Here is a 20721-nt window from a genome sequence, read left to right as displayed (position 1 = left end):
TGAGAGATTTTGACGAAAATTGTAAATGCTTTTAAGAATTTTTGTTTGGCATACTTACTCTAAGAACAATCTCGGTCCAGTAAAACCTAAATAGACTTGTGGTTTCTAAATCAGTAAAGATTGCCGATCAATTTGTGCTGCGTATGTAGTGTCTATGGACAGGGTTTGTTGTTTGAGCAACTGATTTCAAATCCTGGTTGAAAGAACACTAACAATGCAACTGTAAAATGGGATGGTGAATAGCAGTCATTTGTGAGAGGACTTTGACCTCAGAACGAACCTGGCCTCCAGTATGACTTAGATTAATTTCATTTGCCTTTTTTCCTTTCTGCAGCTCGGGGGTCTGTCTGTTCTAATTTTCTTAAAACAGACCCAGACAAAAAAACAAAAAAAAAAGAAAGAAAAAACCAGGAAGTGTTCTCTGAGAGAGTCAGTGTACAAACATGATTCATGGAGGCCTAGCAGAGGAGCTGTGTGCTGGCTGTCGCTATGACCCATATTTCTGTATCCCCCCCCCCCAACCCCCAAGAAAATGAGCTCCAAAGAGTTATTTGTTTAGGTGCAGGAAATGTCCGAGACGCTTGTGTGAGGACAATGAACGATTCTGCTTTGCCTCGTCTCCCTTCCCAGTCATGAGGCCAGTATCCGATTATACTGCATATTACCAGGCTTCATTATATATATATATATATATATATATATATTTTAAAAAACCTTTTAGTGAAAAATTCCAATATGTGCATAATTCCATAATGCATACTAAAGTCAAACTTATGGAACTATTGTACTTGCATTACAGATGCATTCAATATTTATCGTCTTTATTCAGCCTTCTTTCTCTATACTTTTTTCTGTGTTCGATGCTGTTTGCGCCTCATAAAAAAAAGCACTCTTCAGATAAACTTATCGTCATGGTAACTGTGGCAGTTAGAATCTGCTGGGAAGCGTGAGATTAGGTGCGTGCGGTAAAACCGTACCTGAACACTGCCAGCTCTGTGCAAAAAGTATTTAAAGGGAATGTGTATCGATTCTGGCCGACCCCTCTTTGCAGGCGCTGGTCATCAGAGCTGAGTGGTTCATCAGAGCAAATTGGCAGCACCTGTGGGTGTGGCTGGTGTGGTTTAAGAGGGCTGTTTGTGTCCCTCTTGGTCCTTACATCTGGCCTGCTTGCCAAGCGGGCTATGTCCTTTGTGGGGGGGGGTGGCTTTTTACCTTTCCAACATCTCAATACCACACTTAACATTCATCCTTACATTGCTTTACACTTACTGAAGTGTTCACTGTTCACACCTCTGATATCTCATACATACACCCTGTGCTTATGTATTATGCTTTTGTGTAGACTTAGTTTAAAAAGATAATATCTACAATTGCACACCTCCTTTGATTTTGATGATGTCTTTAAGTGAACAACTCTTGTTCTTATCTTTGATTTTGTGCATGGTTTCTCTTTCATGTCACAAACAAGAGCCCATTTGTAACACCATGTGCACACGCACTAAAAATGATGTACCGGTGCTTTGGACGGTGTCGAAATTAACACACACGGGTACATATGTTTAGAGATAGTTGACTGCGGTGATGAGCAGCAAAAAGAACTCACCGTGAAGGGTGACCGTTGCGCGTCACCCTTCCCAAACCGCATTCTGGGCTGAAGCTGAATTTGAGAAGATCAGGCAGCGGATGTTCGTTTTCAGCCTTGGCGTCAGACAACAGGAAACGAGCTGAACCGCATCCGTGAAAAAGTGAAAACACGGCCGCTCTGTCTTCCCAGCGTGTTGTTTTGATTTTGAATGGCAGAATGCTGTTGTCGTGGCATAGCACCGCTTGTGAAAAGGTGTCCTGTTCTCACGCCCAAACCTGGGGTCTGAATCACTTCCCATCATAGGTGGAGTTTGGTGCTTAAGCACGGGGGGTTGGGGGGGGGTCGGTCGTCACAGACTGGGGGATATCAGATTGCAATCAAGAACCGGGCGGGAGGGGAGGTGAGTGATTCGCAATCACGTGGGGTGGGGCGAGGTTCAGATTGCAATCGTAAACTGGGTGAAGTAGGGGAATTTGTGATCGCAAACTGGTCACAAAACATACTAAAATATATCCCCCCCCACCCCCCACCCCAGGAAGGTGACGGTTTCAGCGGTAAATGACGGAATCCTGCCAAACCGACCCGTGTCCCGCTGCTGCAGACTACCATGGTCACGATCGTAATCGTTCAGGTCAGGGGTTTTTGGGTTTTTGCCCCATTTTGCTTTCTGTTTCCTCTGTAGAGCAACCTGTTCGAGACGGTCTCCGTAAAAAAGCGCCACGCAAATAAAACTCAATCGAACTGAACAGTCCACCGGTGACGCAAACCCAGAATCGAACCCGCGACGTCTCGGCTCGCGATGAAGCTCGCAGTCTCAGGTGCTCCTCTCTTCCTCCTGACCATATTTGCCGCAACCCGAGTTGGAACCGAATGGACCCTGTCAGCATTTGCCCGCGCTTCCTCCCTGATAGGCACCAGGCACAGCTTCCTGGATGTGCCTGAGCCCTTCCTGTCCGTGGCCTTGGTCAGTGGATCCACAGGAAGTAGCCCCCCCCCCTCCCCCTCCCGCCGGCCATGCATCTGAGGACGGGGAGCGAGGGGACACCCGGGCGACAGCCTCGTGCGACATGTTTGTGTCACTTCCTGACGTGGGCTAAATACGTCATGAAAACACCTCTTAACCCAGAGGTGTCACGCTCCAGTCCTGGGGGGCCGCAGTGCTTGCAGGTATTTGTGATCACCCTTTAATCAGGAGCCAATTGGGAACAAGGTATGTGGACTTTATTAATAGCTCTGGTGACTAATAAGCCATCATGTCATACAGTGGTTGTCCAAGACTTGAGACTGAAATCGTGGCTTTAAACCTTTTGGCACCAGGAAGACCCCTTAAAATTCCTGACAAGGAAATCATTCAGTTTCAACCCATGTTCAGAACAAAACATTCAGAGAACATTCTTTTTTCATAAAAGATTCTGAAGCTGATTTTTATAGGTTAATTCTGGTGTTTAAAGTGCACATTCAGCGCTGGTCTGGTCATTTTCTTTGGACTTTTGCTGGGGTAGAGTTGGCAGTGACAGAGTTCCTGTCCCGTGAGGCTTGTAAAGCAGATTTGATGATGTTGAACCCGTGGGCCGCTGGTCTGCTCCTCAGCTGGGGCCGAGCCACCCTGTCAGGAGATGATGATGAAGGTGAACTGGCCTGGCACCAAGGAGAGGCGTTAGCATTGCACTGCTAATGCTGCAGCGGCGCGCTCCCCTCAACCCCTCCCCCCAGCACTCTGCCCCCAGCCCCCACCCATAGCACAGCTTTTGGCCACCAGTACCCCTGAAGGGAGGGGGGGGGGGTTGGGTTGGAACTGCTGCTCAACGAGTCTGTGGGAAAATATGGCTTTCTGAGAGAGAGAGAGAGAGAGAGAGAGAGAGGCAGTGAGGGAAGAAGAGAGAGAGGAAGAGGAAGATATAAAGAGAATGAAATAGGGAGAAATAAAGACAGAGAAAAATTTAAAGTGAGAAAGAAAGAGAGAGGCTGACACAATCCACACGCGCACACACACACACACACACACACGCAGACACACACACACTCACACACGCAGACACACACTCACACACACGCACACGCAGACACACACTCACACACACACACGCAGACACACACTCACACGCACGACCCAACACCCTTCCCCCGCACACTCACTCACACACACTAGTATCCTGACAGAAATGTAGGTGTCCTAAGGTTCCCTGTGAGGGTGCCGGTGGATTCTCCAGGGGCCGATATCTCACCGCCAATCCCATCCTGAGTCACCGACAGCGGTGCCTCCTCCTAACGCCCCCACGCACAGACACACATTTCAACAGCTTATTTATCGCCTTCTCTTTCAGCACCCTGCTTTCATGTTGTTTATCCAAAAAAAAAATATGATTCATCAAGTGAAGGACATACTTGGGGCCATCAGATAGGAACGAAAACAGCTTATTTAACAGATGGTGTGTGTGTGTGCATGTGCTTATGCATACATGGTTGTGTATGTGCACGTTTGTGTGTGTGCATGTGCTTATGCATACATGGCTGTGTGTGTGTGCGTGTGTGCGTTTGTGTGTGCATGGCATAATCATACATGGTTGTGTGTGTATTTCACATGTATTTCATGGTTGTGTGTATAGGCCACCGCTGTCAAATGGCATGACTTTCATTTGACAAAAACCCAAAGGAGTTAAATGTATATTCACCCCTAGGAAAAAGAAATATATGTGAAAATTACTTTGAAGTCCAAAATACGGAACAGATTTCTAGTTCTAAAAGTCTAACAATAAAAGTCACCGAAGAACCATATACAGTATATAACTCTACAAGCAGACACACTCCAAACACACACACATGCACGCACGCACGCACGCACACACAAAACAAAATGAACTGAAAACAGCGTGTGAGGCTACGAAAGGGAGTTCTTAATCTAACGGAAGGTTGAATTCCCAGAATTCCGCCTGCCGATCGTTCATCGCTGACACCTTGAGCCGGAGTTTAAAAAAAAAGACATACCGAGAGCCTCCACTCATCTGTGTACATTTCTACCCCGTTATCTCCGAGGAAGAATTTACAGCCAATCGGAGGCCTCCAGACTCTCCGCGAATCTGTTTGAAGCGGATCTGATAAACAGAAGGCCCGAGCGGGATGGAGGCTGGGGTTTTTTGTTTTTTTTTAAAGGGAGGCGCGCGAGCTGAAAGGGTAGCGAGAGGGAGAGAGAGAGAGAGAGAGAGGGAGAGAGAGAGAGCAGCACAACGGCTCTGACCTCGCGGTGAAGCCGGCCGGCACCCAGACGAAGACGCATTCCTCGGCCCAAATGTTTGTTTTCCAGACGTTTCCCCGGCTGCGGACGCCGCGGAGGTCCAGGAGAAACGGCTCGTGTGGTTGTTCTTACTTGTCTGGTCCATCTTCTCTGTTTTTGTGCAACTCTCAGGAAGAAATGATTTCTTAAAACTTTTTTTTTTTTTGTTGTTATTCATTGCTGCACATCACATTAGATTACATTACATTACGGCTATTTAGTTAGAGGCTCTTATCCAGCATGTAGTAAGATGTTCTTACACATCTTTTGTTTTTTGTTTTTTTTACATAGTATCCATTTATACAGCTGGGTATATTGTGAAGCAATTCGGGTTGCTCAACGGTACAAAGACAGTGTTCTACCTGGGATTTGAACCTGCAACCTTTAGGTTAGAAATACATTTCAGCATGATGTTCATGGTGCAAGGCTGTATACAGACTGAAGGAGACTGCTTGTCTGCCAGCTCTAGGGTTATGGTATTTAGCCTGCATCTGGGACAGTAGGTCAGTGAAGCCTTTGCCATGGAGCCAGACAAGGCCTGTCTGTTTGAGCATTTGAAGACACCCTGGCTGACTGGGAAATCCCCCGAGATGAGTCCTGATTGGGTGATGGATGGGGGGGAGGGGGGGTTTCCCTGGGAACTGTGAGGGCTGTAGTTGGGTTAGGTGACATCATCACAGCAAAACATGAATTCTGGGCTCCAATAAAAACAATGGAATTTTTACATGCGTATTCACATGGGGATGCATTTCAAATCCTTCCTATAAGAAATGCGCTGGTGCTCTAGACTGCAGGCAGTTGGAGTGACAGGGGTGATAGCCCAACCATAGCTAGATTTGCTATGTATAGCTAACGCCATATAGGGAGTCATTTTATGGTCATTTATTAATATGTGACCGAGTGAACCTGGTGCTATTTCGGCAGAACTGTATGGACTGTATGGATTCCTGCTGACCATAAATAACAAGGATGACAAAACTGTTGTTTTTTTTTAAAACATAAAAATAAAAACTCCACCGACCCTGGGTAGAGAAAGCCTAAATTTCTACAGCAGACACCAGAGCCAGGGCAGGTTCTCCTTATCAGACCCCCAACAGGGCTCACGTCTCCCTCCACTAGTTTCTGTCTCTCCGCTTCACATAACAGAGACGAGAGAAGAGTTGGCAAATACCTGCTAAATCCCCTTTACGGCGGTCATCAGCACCAATCTGTCAACCACTTCCTTTTCCAGCTATTTGGAGCTGTTACCTGTGGGGTTAGGTTTTTCACATACGCGTGTCAGGCTTAATCAGGTGAATGTGAAGGTAGTTACAACACAGAACTGGGGATTTTGCACGATATCAACAGGCATCCAGTCGCAGCCATCTTCTTTTCTGGTGTGTACAGTAAAAACAAATCATGCCTTGCTTTAAAAATTAGGTTACTTTCACACATTTGGATTGTTTTTTTTTCAGAACCTGAGTACATATGCCGTCCAATTTCAATTAATTTGATGTATATTAAAGCTTACTCGGAATCCAAGAGCACACCAAAAAAGCGCTGATCTTTGTTTGGATTGGTGGTCAAGGTGACCACCTAGCACCGTAGCAGAGACGCAAGCTGCTGCCTGTTTGATGTGTTATTCATAGACTTCCATTCGATGCCAGTCATGATTAAGTGGGTGTTTCTCTTATAATTCAACACAGGAATTGTAGCACTTTGATGCGTCATTAATAAAACCCCTTTGTAAAATTTCATTTGGAAATCCAAACGCGGCTGACTGGATTATAGCTGGTTAATCATGACTCTGAAGATTCGAACAGAAACAGATGGTTCAGTTCTTGGACCAGCACAGCTGTGACGGGCTAGTCGGCGAGAATGCCTGTCGGCTGAATTTGCGGGTGGAGAAGTTAAAAATGGTTGAGCAATCACACGACATCCAAAATCGCCGCTAGTTCACCTTGCTCAGAAGTAAAAAATAATGTTCTTGGTTGCAAAACAAGGTCGAAACCTTGACTGCAGAAACTTGGTAAAATTAGTTCAAGACTCTTAGACGGTGCGTGTAAATTTCACACGCAGGCACAAAATGGCTGCCATATTTGAGGTTGGTGAGTTTGACAGGCAAGCATTCGGTGTTTACAGTGTATGCTGATTCAGCAAGGGTCAAAAAAAAGATAATTTTTTTTCCAAGTATTTGCTGTCCGCGTCCTCCTGTGTATCACGCAACTGTTAATGTTAACAGTTGTAAATGTTAAGGTCACCCCCCACGTTAACAAATAGTACACTAACAAAAATAAAAAGTGGAGTTTAAGGATATGAAGAAGTTAAACCGTGGCAATAAAGTTTTCCTTGGACACAACAGGCCTTCGTCAAACTACGTCTTATTAGCCGGCTAGTTTCCATGTGACTTGACCCACCTAACCAAACACCTTCCCTGAGCTTGACTTTAAAAAGTTCATTGTCTTTAAAAAAAAAAGTGCTTTAAATGCTAAGCTGCCTTTATGCCAGAATGCGAAATGATAACAAAAACACCAGTAATCAAACTTTTTTATCAGGGAACTGACCCATGTGTCCTTTCAAGGGAGGCATGACAGCATGTGGCCTTAGCGGAAACCCAGCTGTTATCAGAAGGTTGCAGGTTCAAATCCCAGCTGGGTCAGCAAACATCCAGCAGTGTGTGAACTTGGATAAGGGTATCTGATGAATACCGAATCTCTGCAAAATAGGGGAAACAGATGTCGGAGGGCAACCGGGCGCAGCAGGAACTGGCCACATCGAGTCGAGTGTGTCACAGAGCTCGCCCCGGTCAATGCAGTACCCCGGATATGGCGGGATGAGCAATTGTTTCAGCAGACCCCACCCACAGACTTATCAAGAACCGGGAAGCAGGAAGCGTTGGCGGTGGCCCTAATCGGCAGGTGGTTTGAGACGCAAACCCGGTGCATGCTGGGTATTTTGACTGACAATCAGAAAGCCATGGATTTCAAGGTTGTTCGTTGATTGCATGGCCTTCAGTTTGTTGCCGACCCTGGTAGTTGCTTCCAACACTGCGAGGTGACACGATTTTTCTTATCTTCTGTTTTTATGGTGCCAGGAATCAGGTTTCTGAGTTTCTGTCGTAAATTGGGCACAAAGGTTTGTTTTCTTCCCGAGAAGAGAGAAATGTAGTTCCTTTTTTCCTGGTTTACTTTGCTGATGGAGTCATGCAGGGGTTGTGCAGCACATTACTTAGATCAATTTATGTCAGTTTGTGATGCCTTCAGTGTCTGTTCTTTATTCCCATTACATCAGTTTTCTGTCCCAAAAGTAGCAGTACTTTTTTTTTTTCCTTCTTCACATTATTGCTTGGCCTTGAGAATTTGTTTCAAACGTTTCGAATTTTAAAATGTTTTCCTTTTCTAGAAAATTTATTTCTATTACAGTTTTACACAGCTGCAGGTCGTTAAACTTTAACCATAGGCTAAGTTTGGCAGCTTATTATTTATTCCGTAGAAACGCCCTTTACATTTTAAGAATGCGTTTGGGAGTAGCCAGGAGGCATGCCGGTGCAGCTGATATCTGATGACCTCACGTGAAAAATCTTTACAACGCCCTTTAAGTAAAAAATGCTCTTGGTGCGGGAGAACTCCGGTCGCTTTGATTTCACTGCACTAGCCCGGGCATCAGCTCAAAGCTGCCGGGGAACCTGCAGTTTTTAATCTCACTAATGACCGTGAATCAGGGTTACTCACCATGTGGATCCGCTCGGGAGGTCATATCCCGCTCCATCTCCACATTCCTGACATCTCCGCTCTCCCGCGCCACGGAGACACGGAGGGATGAGGAGCGTGAGTCAGCGCGAGCTGTCAGCGGGACCAGAGCGCGCTTGGCAGCGGACGCAGCTGTGCATCGCAGGATCAGGAATAAAAACAGCCACCCTCTGTTCGTCTTGTGGTTTCGACACAGGACAGGTAACGCGAGAAACATGCACCTCAAGTGTCTATGGAACAGAGCTCAATTCACAGCGGGGACGGTTCAAATCCAGGCCGCTGACTATAAATAATTGCACGGAAAAATGCACTCGCGCTGTATCTTACAAACATAAAACAAGCGCTTTACACAATAAAAGATAATTAAATAAAACAAAATGAAGACTATAAACACAGTATAAAGCAGCAATACAAGTAGAATGGCAACGTAGCCAGTGAAAAAAACAACGTAGATGCTTTTAAACACGTTGATTCCATTGCGATATCAAATCCATAGTTAGTATCTTATGAGCGGTTTGATACAGCAAAAGTGGTCATATTCAACACACGTGTTACTGAACTAGTAGTATAGTATCACTGTCAGCCTCGTGGATTAAAATACTAGATTCAAATTCAGTATCTTGTTGAAATAAAGTTTTGTGAAGGTGGTCCAATGACTTGGGGGTTGATGGTGACGGTCTCCCTTGATACTAGAGGATGTGAATTGAAGCTGTCACGTTTTCCCAGGGCTTATTGCTGCTTGTAATCAGGAGGATGCAGGTTGCCTTCCCTGGTGGGGTACTTCTGTACTGGAGAAGGTGAACGGACTCTCTACGGCATGTCTGTGTAACTGGATGATATGTAAAACTAGCCCTCTGTGGGTCACATGGGATAACAATGCCAGATAATGGCCTGTATTCAATCTGCTTTTCTCCTTAACTTTGACTTGCACGTAAATGCAATCATTACACTTTTTCTCACATGCTCAGCTTGGCAAGTTAATTTGAGCTGATTGCCAAACTTGCCAAACTGTGTTTGCAATGAAATAAAATTATTTCTTTTAATTGCTAGTCAACATTGGGTGCAGTCCAGCAAAAATTTGATTGGATGAACAGAGTGGAGGTAGCACTATGGAAACGAGCGAACATAAAACCTGAAGCACACAGACAGAGCATAGAGCACTGGTCTCCAACCCTGGTCCTGGAGAGCTACAGGGTCTGCTGGTTTTCATAGTGACTCTGCACTTCATGAATCAATTAGAGCAGTTCATTACACAATTAACTCAACTCACCTGGTGTCTTGGGTCTCAATTGGGTGCTGATTTTAACAAAAACAAAAACCAGCAGACCCTGTAGCTCTCCAGGACCAGGGTTGGAGACCACTGGCATAGAGAAAGAGAGTAAATAATGGATGAAAGTAGAATAGGGATAGTCAGATCTGGCCCTTGAGACCAGCAGCACTGCTGGTTTTAATTATTCCCCTCCAATCAGGTCTGATTTAAACCTGGGACCCCCAGGTGAGTTAAATCTCTGGCCAATCAGTAGCATTAATCAATCAATTAACTGTCGGGTAGAAAAGAGGATCGACAGTACCTCGTGGGCCAGATTTCAGTTCCCCCCCCGGAGCAGAGGATCCACAACAGACCTCTCTGTTTGTCTTACAGCCCCTCTCCCACACGAAGGCATGAATTAGGACAAAAAAAATAACACTGAGGCCTGGGGATGGGAGGAGGAGGAGGAGGTTGCCAAATTAATATTTTTAGGAGCCAGCACCCAAAACAAGACCAATTACACAGTTTGAGCAGGTCTGTCGTAGGTGGTCCCGCAGGCGAGCCGAAGGTCAGGGCACTCAGCCCGGCGCAGCCCAGCTCGGGTTTCCCCGTGGGCATCTGGAACCGGTTGAGCTCTGACCAGAGGACGCGGAAAAAATCCGGAACCGCCGGGACCCGGAAATAGCCGGAGCGCCTCCGCCGCTAAGGCATGCGCTAACGCCGTGCGTTCCTCTCCCGAAAACGCCGGCGCCCCTGCTGACTAATGCGGAGGGGCGTGCCCGAACGAGGGTGCGATGACGGGCATTCCGATCCATGGCGACATGCTGTCGTTTAAAAAAAAAAAAAAAACTTCCCTTTTCACATAGGGGTCTTATCAGTTTAAAGAAATTCCAATGATGCTATGTGGCTTTAAGGTATGATAAAGAGATACAGTCCTCCAACACACACACACACTTCAGTAATGCAGATTCACCAGATATTTTTCAGTTTTTTTCTACCACTGCAATTTCATTTTTATTTAAGACTGAAGACAGAGGCGCATAAGAATCATCTCAAAAGGTCACAAAGGACTTGCTTGTACAAGCGCTGTTCACACAGTACATAAATATTACAGTGTACATAATCATGTCTTCAGTCTCACTGAAGAATATACTTTATTGGACCAGAAGACTGAATAAAAAAGCCTACTTGTAGTAAAAACACTAGTAAAAATTTTATCTTTTATGAAAAGCAATGTAATTGTCTATGACATCGATTAGCTTTAGTCTTAACCACTTGATTCTTTGATTTCGTGAAGGCATACAGTTCCCTTAAAGGGGAACTATTGAACTATTGAAATCAACTATTGAAATAGCTGAAAACTAATGAGCAATTAAAACCACCCCAAAACTTTTACATGTCACAATGCGGCCATATTCAACTGAGTAAATTAGGGATGGACCACTTCCAGAATTTTGTTTTAAAAAAAAAATATATATATATGAGAAATGAGAGGCTGAGAAGCATGAGAGGCTGCTCAGGCACTCATAGCATTTGGATTTCTACAATTCGTATTTACTTCAGTAATCAACAGCATTAGCATTTATATACAATATAATTTGAATATGAGCACACTAATATATTTCTATATTATTGCAATATATTAATATATTGCATTGGAACATGGCCTTAACAGGATAAGCCACCAAGCAACCCGTTCACTTTGTGTCTTGCTTGTTTGAAATTCCGTTTTATCCAGTCTTATGAAACTGGTGTCAGGCACAACAAGAATGCTTCTTTTTTTTCTTCATAACAGTTGGTTTGTCATTCACCTCTAACAGGAAGGTGTCGTGTTGACAGTGCTTTTTGGGCAGGTGATGACTCTGCTTGTCAGATGTGGGAAGCAAACTCCGGCTTCTCAACTCACAGCACAGCAATATTACCTCACTGCAAACTAGGCCAGACAGAATATCACACACTTTAGACATCCAGCCGGCTCACTAAACAGGATACATTTGGAAATGCAAACCTGAAAACCATTATATTTCTCCTTTAACTGGGGATAGTGTCATGATTGAATCTTTTTTTAAAAGTGCCCTGGGTAGTAACAGTTCCATTGTAGTCATATGTAACGTTAGCATACGTCTCAAAAAACAAGCAATATATAGAGAAATATAACACAATCCTATAAAGCCGTTAACTCACTCTTTTAGAGACACAGTGACAGCCGAACGGTAACCTAGCACCCAGCATCCTTCCACAGCTGGGTGGTAACCTAGCGCTCAGCATCATTCTGCAGATGGGTGGTAACCTAGCACCCAGCATCCTCCCACAGCTGGGTGGTAACTTAGCACCCAGCATCCTCCCACAGCTGGGTGGTAACTTAGCACCCAGCATCCTCCCACAGCTGGGTGGTAACCTAGCGCCCAGCATCCACCTGTAGCTGGGACTGGAACTCATGCCATGTTAGCCCGGGTCCTGTACCGCTCTACATGTCGGGTTAAATCCTCAATGCGCAGGTCTTTCAGCTGAACCAGGTGCTCAAGCCTGTTCACTTTGATCTGCAAGATCTGTGAGCAAGAAGAAGGCGGTCAGTGACAGATGCAAAAATAAAAAGTGAGAAAGAGATACATCAAAGATCTTTATCAAACTATCAAAATATTTCCGGACATATTTAAAAAAAAAATTTTTTTTAATGAAAAACCATATACTGCTATTTTGACCTTATTGCTTTCATATGGGGGATGAAATTTGGGAGGTCCTGTGCAGATGCAATAACACTAACTTCCCTGCAGTATTGCACATCTGCGATGACCACTCTGCTCAGGGGAAGTTCAAATCTGGCTACGCTGATGTGACTCACTGACCAGTGCTGATGTGTCCTGCCTTTTCCGCCCAAAACTAAGCTTTGCTCACCAACTTACAGCGGAGTGTCAGGAACCACCGCTTCACTGAAGGCCGATCTGCACCCCCCCAACCAAACACACACTTCCTGTCCAGATGCCAGTTGAGGAAGTACCAGTCACTTCCCAAAGTCACTTCACAGAAAGGATGATACTATTGCTTGCAAAATTGTCACATTCTGCAGAACTGCATTTCTTAAGTAAGGGTAGATTGTAATCGCATAAAACAGCAGTTCTCAAGTTCGCAAGAGTATGCTGGCTTTCGTTCCAACCACAATTTCAATTTCCAAATTGTAGCAAGCAGTTATATTTTCTAAATTATGGTTTTCATGAATTGAAAGATTACTTACTCTCTTAAGCCACACTATATCAGAAATAGCTACGCAAGTCCATATTCATATTGTGCTATGTTGCAAATAAGGTAAAAAAAAAAATGTACTGATCAAATTGAACACAGAGATAAATCAACAGGCTCTTTTGATTGAAAGTGTGGGCCCATGGCCACTAGAACAAAACAGATAATTCTAGATAATGAAGAATTCAAAGACAAAGTAAATGACAATGAGTTAAACCTGCACTGTGTTAACAAGTTTAAGGAAAAAATTATGGAAGAACTTAAACACATGTGTTCAGAAGCTTAATCGAGCAAGCGATTGGTTGGAATGAAAACCACCATACACAGGGCTCCCCCAGGACAAAACTTGAGAACTACTGGTATAAAATATTTACATCACTATGTGGCCTTAAAGGTTCAAGTAGTGTAACTGTGCTAAAGTGTCAAATGGCGAGGCACTCAGTCAGTATTTCGCCCGGGTAAATTTATGTTGCAGATTTCTTTTGACATTTTAGTGTTCAAACCCCTTTCCACCCGTTGAATGTTCTGGGTGGGTTTTAAAGAATTTTACATGATCAGTAGCACTGAATAAGGTAGCCGGAAAAGGCTGCTCCTCTCTTCCCTGACCTCCGCTGTCTCCTGCAGGTCTAACTGCTAAGATATACTCCTCCCTTTTCTCACCTCCACTGTCTCCTTCAGGGCTAAGAGGGCCTGCTCCTTCTCCTCCATCAGAAGGCGGAACGTGGGGTCCATGTGGGAGGTGGTCACCGTGGTGGGCTGGGCCCTGGGGACATGCAAAAAACGGGCTGACTCGGACACAGACACAGGTCCATCAGCTTTACCAACTACAGGAGTTTTATAGCTTCTGGAGAGAACTTTTTAGATGATCCCTTATGAAAATTAGCAACAGGCTAAATTTATTTCTCCCTCCAGGTCTAAATCATCACATGCCTATAATCCCTTGTGACAGCTGTTTCCAGCGGCTCTCCTTCTACCCACCTCCACCTTTATCACTGTTTTTAAAAAATATTACTTTCTCTTAGTCACTGATGTCCTACTGGGAGATCAGCAGCCTCATGGAGCCTAGACGGCAAGTCCAGAATCAAAAACATCAACATGTTCCGCATGCTATGAAATATACCACCAATGTTGTATGGTAGTGTACTGAATTCTACTTAATTATAATTTAGCATCTCTGCATGGCTGGCAGTTTACATCAGATTTTTCAGGAAAGCGTCAGCAAGAAAATCGCCTCAATTTGTTGTACTAGTCACACGGAGAGAAGCCGTCACAATCCCATTGGAGTATTTTGGTTGATTCATTTTTGGTTCCCAGTATCTATAGTCCATATGTTACATTTTACCCCGAGAATAACTGACATGATCTGTACTTTGTGTGCAATTCATGCTATACAATGAGGAAAAGGCGGTGGGGGTGGGGAATGTTATACCCAGGTATGACATCATTGTTTGAGGTGGAGCCCTAAATAATTTTGCTTTGTTGTGGCTAAAATATACGTGCTGGAAATAAGGTGAGGACCCACATCATAATGATTTTTGGTTGGAGCGCTCCTTTAAACGCTGAGCTGCGCAGCCATTGTTTCCATGAGCCATTTCCTGTGGATACTGGTGGAAGGTCCACCTTGATGGAACCCATTGCCTCATCGCTTGGCTTTGCTGGGACGGCAGGGTATCACACGGTACCTGGTTTTCTGCACAAGTCTGTTGTCGTCTTTCCTCGGCCCGGGACCCGGCTTCACGTGAGAGGGTGCCGCTGGGATACGGAGGTGATCTGCACACAAAATGGTGGCACGGTAAGACTGCGGATCCTTTTAACCGGGAATCTTACACAGAGATGTCGTTTCTGTTGGTTTCTGGTGCGTTCGCACACGTGAGTGCTTACTTTAAGTCAGTTGATTGGCTAAAGAGTCCACACACCTTGTCTCCAAGGCCTATGTTAGCTGAAGACTGAACAGAAATAACAAAGCGAGTAGATACTGTGGTCCTCCCAGACTGGAGGTTGACTTATCCCCTGCTATACACTCACCACCTACCCAAGCTCCTGCCTTATTACAGTACAGAGCATCCATTGGCTATGACCCCTCGGCCCTTTACACTTTTTAATCTTTTTAATGCCACATACATCTAATTTCATGAATCGTCCCCGGAGAAAGTGTGGCCCGATTTCTGCCAGGGTTGGATACGAATATAAATGCCCCAGCATGCATCTCCTTCCTGTCACCAACATTCTATTTACGGGATAACATCCCATAATATGTGTGCAGGACTCGTGAGACCCTGTTGTGTCCGGCGGGCCATCTGATACGCGTTCAACAGCTAGGAGGAATGCGATCTCAGCCAACACGCGTGGAATTGGACCTACTGCACAACACGTGAAAAATCACGAGTAAACAGATGACCAATAGCATTTTAATTTTGCATTAGATGTATTAGAATGTAGGAATGTTCTGGCTTCAACTGCAAGGAGTCAGAAGCCTTCGATGCTCAGAATACAGAGCTGAGTATGTTGTGGGCCTATGGAATATGTGGTTATCTACACATGTTTATAAACGGCATTTACTTTCCAGTGAAAAGCAGCTGAGCGTGTAAACTGTCTGCAACCCGTCTCAGTGCCACACCTCCATACTCTCAATGGCCCATGGGAACAGCTTAACCCCGGTAGCCTGGGGTAATTAGCCTCCGCGTGGGCCCTGTTTCTCAGAATGATGTCATGAGGAAAAATGTGAACACGTGCCATTAAAGAGCAGCTGAAATGGGGGGGGGTCCAACGCAGCGTGGCCAATCGGTACCCTTTAAAGGAATCTTCGTGGGCCCAGTCATAGTCCTGCATTTTACTTCAGCTGTGAGGGCAAACGTTCCACCGGCCCCGGCATGGGTGAGCAAATGGCCGAGGATAAGAAACTGGGGGTCAGATATGCAGAGATAAGCGTCCCTCGCGGCTCTTAAGCTCCAGCCAGTGGCCTGGGGAACCTGGAGAGACCGCACTCTGGGGCTCAACCCAAAAGCCACGTTGAACAGAGAGTCACATACGGCCGTCCTCCCCCCTCACACCCCCCACCTCACCCCCCCCCAGAGTGCGGGTCTCCCACTGAGCAGAACAGGCTCATGTGCTGCTGGGGTCTGTGGTTTGCTGTCTGACTCAACTCTTTTCCAGAGAACAGAGAAGGGAGGGGGGAGATTTTGTGGCAGGCCAAGTCAGTGAAGAAACGGTTATAAAATCTCTTCCCTAAAAAACTCTTTCCTCTCCCCTCTGTAAGCCCTCTCTTCTCTGCTCTCCTCTTTCCCCTCTCCGCTCTCATCCCTTCTGTGTGTGTGTGTGTGTGTGTGTTTGTGTGCGTGTCTGTGTGTGTGAGCATGCGTGTAAGTGTGTAAGTGAGTGTGTGTGTGTATCTTGTGCAGATATCACCATCTGTTGCCTGTGCAGGCTTGGTGGTAGTGTGTGAGACAGGGCTCCACTGTTTATGAAATATGTCTACAGCTGTGAAGACACTTTGTCAGCTGATGACATTTAAGGTTGTGTGTGATACTTGTTCTCACATCACATGCTAATTCATTGAGACATTTTTAAACAGAACCAAAGAAGACACGCACACGCACACACGTGCGTGGTGTTGTATGAATAAATGAAAGTACAGGTAAAATTTATAGCCTTGAAAATTTTTCCCTACCTTCCTGTTTGATGGTCTACAAAACTGACACCATATTCAATTCTCGTCAGTTCAAGAGCAGTACAAATCTTAGAAAATGTCTGAGTCACGTTAGAAAAATAAACTTTCCTGCGCTTTTAGTATGCAACCACTCTTGCGAGCGGCACAATGGAACACACACTGTCATCAGTAATGGGGTGTGGCATTAGCTTCTAATCACGGTATCATCCAGAAACTACAGTTTCAGTATCCAGGTACGCAGACACTTAAACTACATTCAGATCGGACCATATATTATAAAAACCATTATTATACATCCACCTTTTGAGTACTGGTTTATCGTGTTAGATTATTTATACCCCCTGTTAATGGAAGCATTGGAGCTGCTTAAAATATCAGTAATGATGTCTCCGAATTAGTCAAAATAGAGTCAGAACTAGGAGACTGCATGTTTATAAAAGGGGGGGGGGGGTAGAAGAGATGGTTTATGCCTTTCTGGTGTTTTGCTAAATTAGCCTTTTCAGCTGAAGAGGGGGAGGCGTCCTCGGAGCGGAGCTGACCGAGGGAGAGGCCATGGCCTCCGATGACTCCAGTTCTTTATTTTTCCGCCTCAGAATGTAGGCCAAGAGGATTTAAAAAAAAAAAAAACGCAACCTCCCCCAAAAAACATTTATTTTCCTTTCTGCGAACGCTGCACAAAACAGCCGAAATGCAGCGCGCCGCTCCAAACAAACTTGTCCGGAGATGAAAACTGCCTGTTAAATGCCTTTCCTTCACAGCGGACGGCAGTTTCTCTCTCTCTCTCTCTTTTCTTGTGGATCGTGCCACCTTTGATCACGGCCCAGAAACAAGCGACGCTGCAACGTGACCTCACCAGAACCGCAGACAGTCATCAAAAGAATTTTCCAGAAAACTGGGTCTAATTCCTCATTGTGGGGATGAGGATTGTTCTGGGGTTTCCCCGGGACACATGCTGACCTGTTCTAATGAATCGAAAGGGAGGAAACTGTTCTGTTCTTAAAAATACTAAATAAGCATGTCACCTAATATTCATTCAGCAACAAAAAACCAGGTGGTCGTGAGAAGGCTTCAAAGTCCTGGAAAGAGATCTACAGCCAATGTTTCTGATGCAACATTCATACAACCTTTACATACAAAATAGAAGTATTTACAGAGACTCCATTTTTTACTATTTGTTTTTGACCTGAATTAGAGGTTATGAGCTTCCCTTTCGAGGGTTCAGGTATTGGGTAAACTAGAAACATGCAGAAGAGAGTTTACACTGTGGCACACCAATGTCATTGATAGTTCACTTGCTAAGTAATCAGAATCTGGAAACATATAGTATACAACTTATACATGAATGTATACTGTGTTTGTGTGTGTGTGTGTGTTTGCGTGTGTGTGTGTGCGTGTGTTTGTGCACTCTGGATGGGGGGAAGGGCAATTAGTAGTCCGCAGGACAATGGTCAGTTGTGTCCCCACTAATGTTAGATGTACACTCTTGCATGGTAGAAGAGAAACTGCCAAGCAACAAGACAGAAATCACACCCTGATAGGCTACTGCACAAAAGAGGAAGAGCTTAAGTTTAGCGATGTAGAGCATGGCAATGACTATAGTTGGATACAGCTGTACTCTTCAGTGTGAGTGTGGCAGGAACATGTCGATGTGCTACAGTGGGACACAGTCATACTCTTCAGTGTGGGTGTGGAATGCATGTACTGTAAAGCACTGAACACCCACCAATAATACCAGGTCAATGCGGAGAGTTTTTTGAGTAGTTTCACAAAAGTTATATAAGTTTGGTATATGTGTGCTATAGGTATAGGTTTGTAGTATATTTACTTCCCAGGACACATGTCATCTTCTAACATTTCTAAGACCTTCTTGGTTTGACTGACCACTTGTCCCTGTTGAACCTTAAATACAGTGGAGCTGTCATACCTGTTTTTGATTTTTCATTTGTGGTGCTGTAGTACTCCAAGTCCTAGAAAAAAAAAACCAAAATGATAGTTTTCTTTTTTCTTTTCAATAGTTTTTCTTTTAAATAACGTGTTTCTTTAAAAGTATTTAAAGAGAACATTTAAAGTCACTTGACAATGGGTTAAGAGGATTTGAAAACAGGAGCATTTAGCAGCACTCTCTCACACACAGCCCTTTCTTCACACAATACACACACACACACACACACACACACACGTACACACGCACACACACACACGTACGTACGCACACACACACTTGCACATACACATGCACACATACACACGCACACGCATACACACCTTCACAGGCACACAGACACACACACACACACCTGTGGCCCTCTCTCTTCGAGAGCTCCCAGCCGCTTGTCTTCAATCTTCTCTCTCAATGTGCAGAGAACAGACTCAATAAGCCCAGCTGTGCATAGTGATATTTTCTTTATGGTGTCTTCTGGAACATGGAAGTTCAACTTTGCGAAGACCTTCCTAAAATAAAATTTTCAACTATTAGGGAAAAAAAACCCTCAAACCCTCATATTTACTGAACAAAATGAAAAATTGAGGCTGACTTTGGAAGTATTTTGAAAGCTGCAGTTCAACTTTCCCATTGTGATATAGTTATTATCACATATCACTACCTTTGTCATTTGCTTGCAAGATTGAAAATCCTTAAAATTCAACACATTATATGTCCAGTATTATCAACAAGCTTGCTTATGTGATAAACAATTCTTGTTCACTATAACCACAATAATATGGTTTGAAACTTATGAACATCTGGTTCAAAGTAAAATTCCGGCCCATATATCTGAGTGGCCAATAAGTAAATAATTAACAGCAATAAATCAGAAATAAAAACAGAACAGGAGTGACACTGTGTGAATTATGCTGTACAAAATATCCATACAAGAAGTAGGTCAAATCTACGACGTAGGACACGGTCCAAACCAAACCGTAAACACGACCCCATCCTCCCGATAGCTAGCTACAGTACTGTTCCCACTCCTCCCACGCAGGAGCAGGGCAAGATTAGTTTAAAAAAAAATTTTTTTAACTTTATTTATTTTTATTTTATTTATTTATTTTTCCATCTGTCTAATTTGTGGAAAATGCATCTTGCCTGTTCAGAGTGCCCCAGTTGTTCAGCTTCTGGTGGGTCGAGTTGGCAGGAGTGTAGTTATGCAGCTCCACGAGTTTTGGAAAATAAAACTTCACCACCTCAGCTGCCATCACTACAGATATATAACGTAAGAAAGAATGTATCGATTATTCACGAACCTATTTTACATTTAAGAAAGAAACTTTTAAATGTAAAATGAACACGTAAATGAGAAAGAATAGATAATTAGATGGTTATTTGCAGGCAATTGCATGGTGATTTACCGTTAATGATTCAAGGTATTCGAAGACCTACTAAGATGTTTGCCTCTGAAATTCAGCACAGGAAGCTTTGAAAACACTTTTTATGGTTGCCACTATTTATTTATTCATTTGCTGTTGATTAGAATTGTTTATCTGGCCAACTAAGAACCGGCCTTTTCTTGAAGCCTTCATGTTAAATTTCAGGTAGTTAACGTTCACCACATCTACACAACCAAATTGAACGGAACCATTCGACAAGGACTGCTAGCCAACGTTAGTCTATACCTAAATATTGCAATTTCTAGCTCGTTACCTCCGTCACTGAAGTCCCTTGTTATATTCCGTTTTGGTCTGGAAAGTGGTATTTTGTCAATCCAAGCATACAGATCTTGCAATGTCTCTTCATCTAGTTCTTTATTCATTGTTTGACGTAAACACCTTAACTTAATTTACGTTCATAAGTGAGCTGGCCCTCCAAGATCGATTGTTACTGCGGTTACTAGGTAACCACGCGTCATAGTTTTCTCCTACGGTGGGTGTGAATAGACAAAAGTACCTTCATGAAAGGCGTTGCGTTATCTCAATGGATTTAAAAGTCCATGAAATTTCGTCCGACTGTGCTGAAGCCAGTTTTCTGTTTAGTAAATTGCCTGGCCT

The 20721-nt window shown here is 44.2% G+C and overlaps 1 protein-coding gene and 1 long non-coding RNA gene across 2 annotated transcripts; both read right to left on the bottom strand.

Moving 5' to 3' along the window:
• Positions 1-994: 994 nt before the first annotated feature.
• Positions 995-9836, bottom strand: LOC135244934 (uncharacterized). Its single transcript, XR_010327097.1, has 2 exons — positions 8567-9836; positions 995-3191 (listed from the first exon to the last, which is right to left on the bottom strand). It is a non-coding gene; the product is annotated as an uncharacterized LOC135244934 (long non-coding RNA).
• A 990-nt stretch (positions 9837-10826) lies between these two features.
• On the bottom strand, positions 10827-20578 carry spef1 (sperm flagellar 1). The gene is made up of 7 exons (XM_064317626.1): positions 20378-20578; positions 19823-19934; positions 19035-19188; positions 18662-18704; positions 14753-14840; positions 13731-13833; positions 10827-12382 (listed from the first exon to the last, which is right to left on the bottom strand). Exons 1-7 carry the CDS (start codon positions 20484-20486, stop codon positions 12269-12271), a joined length of 723 nt encoding a protein of 240 aa, XP_064173696.1. The 5' UTR covers positions 20487-20578; the 3' UTR covers positions 10827-12268.
• Positions 20579-20721: the final 143 nt, after the last annotated feature.

Source organism: Anguilla rostrata, chromosome 18 (genome assembly GCF_018555375.3).
Source record: "Anguilla rostrata isolate EN2019 chromosome 18, ASM1855537v3, whole genome shotgun sequence".
Taxonomy (NCBI): domain Eukaryota; kingdom Metazoa; phylum Chordata; class Actinopteri; order Anguilliformes; family Anguillidae; genus Anguilla; species Anguilla rostrata.
This window is presented reverse-complemented; position numbering and strand designations above follow the sequence as displayed.

Bases quoted from the DNA above. Each gene is read 5' to 3' on its own strand.
- spef1 (XM_064317626.1), bottom strand. From the start codon at position 20,486: ATGAATAAAGAACTAGATGAAGAGACATTGCAAGATCTGTATGCTTGG. The intron at 19,935-20,377 runs GTAACGAGCTAG...ATATATCTGTAG, and splicing joins AAGGGACTTCAGTGACGGAG to TGATGGCAGCTGAGGTGGTG. The intron at 13,834-14,752 runs GTACCGTGTGAT...GCATGTCCCCAG, and splicing joins AGACTTGTGCAGAAAACCAG to GGCCCAGCCCACCACGGTGA.